Genomic DNA, 4,819 nt, shown 5'->3' on the forward strand with positions numbered 1-4,819 from the left:
ATGATGATGGCTCCCTGCAAGGGAGAGAAGTAATTTTAATATTATGTCAGGATTTACATTAAGAAAGTTTAATATCATTTTGTATTTTAGGCACATATGCAGCACTCATTACACCTCCCAAAAAAAATATGCCAATTGTGCCATACACTCCTTCTTTAACTGCTACTGTTATGAGTATGTAGTAACATAGTTCCAACTAGATGCTTGTGGTATAGTAAAGTACAATAAATCATTTGTTGTGTGTAAATTTACACTTGTAAACTTTTTCCAGGTTACTCTTTGAATGACAAAGAAAATATCCTTTCTCCAGCCAAGAAAACATGTGAGACCTCACCATCTAAAACTAAAGGTTTGCAGACATCAGGCTTCATTACCAAGCCACTCCTTGAAAAGCATCAACTAAGTAAGTATAACTTGATACATATTCCAAATTATCAATATCACAGTCTTTTGGCAATACTATTTGAGGGTTTGATAAAGTTTATATATTACTGCTCATAAACCTTGTATTCATACTATATTGTTTTGTGTATAACAGATACCCTTACCCTTAGTGAAAATGGCAACAGTTGCAAGTTAGCCCCTGAAAATGATTCATCTATCATAAAAAGAAAGCGAAAGGAACCTATGAACTCTGAGAGTGGCTGTTCTAGAACTGATGTCTTACCAATGAAGAAACTAAAAACTTAAGGCTACACTGGCAAGCCACCTCGACCAGGTAAAACTGAATTTTTCTTAATGTTAAGATGGATTTAAAAATATTACACTGTTTTAGAAATGCTGTTTTAGGACTCAAATGTTTCACTAAGTATACTTAAAGCTACATACTTCTTCTTTCCATTACTCTCTGATTTCATTTTGGCAGTTGTCATCAATGCAAATGGGAGTGCTTTGAAGTTGGACTGCTTCGTCACAGAGACTTCAAACCAAAACATTAATTTCGCTTGTCCCTAGTGCAAAGCACGCACGACGCTCAGCCGCTGGCGAAACCACGCACGGCGGAGCGCCGCTGGCGAAATCACGCACAGCTCAGCGCCGCTGGCGAAAGCACGCACAGCGCAGAGCCACTGGCGAAACCACGCAAGTGCATTTTTTGGTGATTTTTGGAGACATATACCGTTGGAAAGAGGAAATCATGCTCTTTCAGAATATATGGATATCTCGAATTTTTCGAAAAATGCACTTGCGTGGTTTCGCCAGTGGCTGAGCGCTGTGCGTGGTTTCGCCAGCGGCGCTGCGCTTTGCGTGGTTTCGCCAGCGGCGCTCCGTCGTGCGTGCTTTCACCAGCGGCTGAGCTTCGTGCGTGCTTTGCATTAGGGGCGAGCGATTTGTCTCCGAATACCAACTTAAGCCATGTGTCTACACAGCAAGGTAAATTACATTTTCAGAGAGTTGCATAGATTGATTTCCTTTAGTTACTTTGTATCGTAAGAAGATACTATTCCTAATCTATTGTAATCCATTTTTTATCTATGTTGTGTATGTAACAGATATCTCTAATGAAGATGGCAGCAGCAGCAGTCCAGTTTTTGATACTGATTTACCTATGGTCCATGAAAACAGGAAGGAAACTTTGGCCAGTGTGCCAGTCAAGAAAGCAAAAACATTAGGCTACAATTTAAAAGAAAAAAGCAATGTCAGAAGAGGGCTGTTAAAGTCATTCAACAACTGCTCTTCTGAAAATGGTATTTACCCTAATTTGTTTTTTTTGACTTCAACATTTTAGGGTGTTTTGATTGACACTTCATTTCTTTGTTTGCAGACCAAGTAAAGAGTTCCCGCCCGAAAAGAAAAGCCGCCCAAAGTCTGAGATATGACACTGCAGGTATTAATTTCAGAAGCCATGCATTATTTTCTTTCAAAACAATGCCCGTCTAACTGTGTTGAATTGTTGTTTCGATTCTTCTTTTAGACAATGAATCTGAACTATCAGAATCTCGATGGGACTTTAGTGGGTCAGATTTTGGTGATCCGACATGGGGAAGTGGTTCCAAAAAATCAAGTGAATCAGATGAAGAAACTGGATCTGATTCTTCTACTTAGTCTCCTGTGGCCTCAGTCAGCATCTCACCCACCCGCTCAGAAGATTGCAACTCTCCCATTCGCTCGGTTAACTCTCAAGCTGTTTTTAACAACTCACCAGCGCTCTCTGAAGTTAATGATTCACCACCTCAACCAGCTCGTAGGAATTGGCCTACCCAGTCAGCAATGGTGAAAGAAAGACAGCTTAAGATGAACAGTGGTGCTGCATATACTACATCAAAAAATAAAGAAATTAAAGCAAGATCAATGAAAGCACTTAAAGAAAAATGTCGTTTGAATTGCAAAGAAAGACTTAGTGAAGATGACCGAAAGGATGTGTTTACAGAATATTGGGGTCAAAGAGATTTCGACCGAAGAGTGTCATACATTGTTGGTCATGTATTTGAGAAGCCAACTAAATTTCATAGACAAAAGGTGGATGGTAGTAAAAAAAACAGAACTTGCACTCTAAAATATGAACTTGACATTCATAATTCTAGAAGAGAGGTTTGTAAGCCGTGCTTCCTTGCTACTTTGGGAGAAAATGATGGATTTGTCTTGAAAATAAGAAGAAATCAGTGTCAGGGGTGACGAGGCCAGACGCAAGAGGAAGGAAGCCCTCAGTGCGGAAAACTCCTTAGCAAACAACTGAAGCTATAATCAAGCACATTAATGAGTATCCAAGGTACAGTAGCCATTACGGCAGGAGTCATTCATCAAGAATGTACCTTGGTGCTGGCGTGACCATTCGAGGAATGTTTAATGATTATTCTTCCAAAGATAATCCAAAGACTTCTCTAAGTTGTTACTCCAGAGAATTCCGGAAGACAGGATTGAAGTTCAAGCCCCCTAAAGTAGATACCTGCAATAAATGTGATGCCTTTGAAATGTCACTGAAGGGTTTACCAATAACAGAGCAAGCAGAAATAAAAGCTGAACGTGACGCTCATCATGAGAAAGCTCGGCTGGCATATACTTGCAAAAAGCAAGATAAAGCTGACCAAACTTCTGAAAGCTGGGTTGCATCTTTTGACCTTCAGCAGGTATTGTACTGCCCACATTAAACTTGTGGAGCAGTCTTCTACAAAAGGCAACTGAGTGTTTTCAATCTTACTGTATTTGATTGCTTTCACAAGAAAGGCATCAATCACATGTGGACCGAAATTGAAGCAGGTCGTGGGGCTAATGAAATTTCTTCTTGTATTACTCATTTAATTGCCTTTGATGTTCCACCTGGAGTGAAGAAATTAACATTGAGGTCTGATACATGCTCTGGACAAAACAAAAACAGTATTGTATGTGCTGCCTTAATCTCAGCTGTAGCTGAACACCCATCATTAGAGGTAATCGATCACAAATTTCTTGTCGCTGGGCATACCCACATGGAATGTGACCAGGTGCATGCTGAAATTGAAAAGAAAAAGAAGCATACAACAGTTGAACTTCATCACCCAGCCAACTTCTACAATTTTGTTAAAACTGTTGAATACAGAAAGGAAACCTTGGATGTCGTGCTTATGAAAGATCATTTTCTGAATGTTTCTGCACTTTTAGATCTCAAGTGCAAAGGGCCACTAGTTCTCAGCGGTAAAAACCAGGCTGGTGAACCCTTTGCCTTTTCTCCCGTACAGTGGTTTCGTTACCAGAAAAAAAAATCCCACAGTTGTCTTGTACAAAGAATGCCACAATGTTGATGAGCCATTCAAAGAAATAAGTTTTCGAAGAAGGGGGAAACTTGGCAATAGTGCATTGAAGCCATCTAAGTGCAGCTCTAGACCAAGACCAATAAGTGTAGAAAAGAAGAAAGACCTCATTGAACTTCTCCCTCAAGTGAACCCACTGTACCATGACTTCTTCAAAAACATTTTGTCATCTGCAGATGCCATTGACGTTAATCCTGACTGCTTGACACCGGAAGATGTTGCCCTAGAAATTGATAGATGTATTGATGAATCTTAAATGTTTATTATGTTTTTAATATCTTCATTATCTGTAATATAATTGCAGAATTTGTTTTGTTTTCTTGTTAAAAGTTTTTGAAAAGTAGATGCACTTTATTCTATCTTTGTAATACATAGTTTTGTACTGCTAACTATTTATGAATACATAATGACTATATATGAATTTTTTAAGATTTCGTTCATTGTGATAGTCCCAACGAATGTTCTATCTGAAGTGCTGTTAGTCTTTTTCAAACTCATGGCAGTGTTAATTTCAGTTTAAAATAAACTATATCTCAGAGTTGTTAAGAAGTTATGATTTTAGTAGATGCACTTTATTCTAGCTTTGTAATACAGTTTTATACTGCTAACTATTTAGGAAATGTTTTTTCTAGTATATGAATTTTTAAGATTTCATTCATTGCATTAGTCCCAACGAATGTTTTATCTTAAATGCTGTTAGTCTTGTTCAAACTCATGGCAGTGTTAATTTCACTGTAAAATGAACTATATCCAAGAGTTGTTAAGAAGTTCTGATTTTAACAGCAGTTTTGTAGTACAAATTGTGTACAATTAATTTATTCACTTCTCTCTGAATATTTATTTATTTATTTTTGTGTGAATGTTGTCTGTTTCTGATTTAAGTTGTTTAAATTTTTGATTTATTCATATGCAATACTTCTAAGGCATCTCATTTAAATTAGACAATAACTAAGATTTCTGATTTATGTGTTTGTTTCAAGAAATGAAACTTGAAAATTTATCTGTCAATTGAATTTAGGACTGAAGTACCTATTTAGATTTTAATATGTTTTGTCTACATTGCATTAAAAACACATTTTATCTGCCTGAACTAA

The 4,819-nt window shown here is 37.4% G+C and overlaps 2 protein-coding genes across 2 annotated transcripts; both read left to right on the forward strand.

The window, feature by feature from the left end:
* The first annotated feature begins 94 nt into the window (after nucleotides 1–94).
* On the forward strand, nucleotides 95–983 carry LOC113209206 (uncharacterized). The gene is made up of 4 exons (XM_052272208.1): nucleotides 95–174; nucleotides 272–403; nucleotides 539–718; nucleotides 866–983. The coding sequence occupies exons 1-3, from the start codon at nucleotides 129–131 to the stop codon at nucleotides 688–690; spliced, it is 330 nt and encodes a 109-aa protein (XP_052128168.1). The 5' UTR covers nucleotides 95–128; the 3' UTR covers nucleotides 691–718; nucleotides 866–983.
* Nucleotides 984–1,257: 274 nt separating this feature from the next.
* LOC113209204 (uncharacterized) lies at nucleotides 1,258–4,819 on the forward strand. The gene is made up of 4 exons (XM_026426615.2): nucleotides 1,258–1,371; nucleotides 1,491–1,685; nucleotides 1,763–1,825; nucleotides 1,913–4,819. Exons 2-4 carry the CDS (start codon nucleotides 1,547–1,549, stop codon nucleotides 2,041–2,043), a joined length of 333 nt encoding a protein of 110 aa, XP_026282400.1. The 5' UTR covers nucleotides 1,258–1,371; nucleotides 1,491–1,546; the 3' UTR covers nucleotides 2,044–4,819.

This window comes from Frankliniella occidentalis, unplaced genomic scaffold (assembly GCF_000697945.3).
Source record: "Frankliniella occidentalis isolate FOCC.00 unplaced genomic scaffold, Focc_3.1 Scaffold195, whole genome shotgun sequence".
Taxonomy (NCBI): Eukaryota; Metazoa; Arthropoda; class Insecta; order Thysanoptera; family Thripidae; genus Frankliniella; species Frankliniella occidentalis.

Bases quoted from the DNA above. Each gene is read 5' to 3' on its own strand.
- LOC113209206 (XM_052272208.1), top strand. From the start codon at position 129: ATGCCAATTGTGCCATACACTCCTTCTTTAACTGCTACTGTTATGA. The intron at 175-271 runs GTATGTAGTAAC...AACTTTTTCCAG, and splicing joins TTTAACTGCTACTGTTATGA to GTTACTCTTTGAATGACAAA. The intron at 404-538 runs GTAAGTATAACT...TGTGTATAACAG, and splicing joins CCTTGAAAAGCATCAACTAA to ATACCCTTACCCTTAGTGAA.
- LOC113209204 (XM_026426615.2), top strand. From the start codon at position 1,547: ATGGTCCATGAAAACAGGAAGGAAACTTTGGCCAGTGTGCCAGTCAAG. The intron at 1,686-1,762 runs GTATTTACCCTA...CTTTGTTTGCAG, and splicing joins CAACTGCTCTTCTGAAAATG to ACCAAGTAAAGAGTTCCCGC. The intron at 1,826-1,912 runs GTATTAATTTCA...TTCTTCTTTTAG, and splicing joins TCTGAGATATGACACTGCAG to ACAATGAATCTGAACTATCA.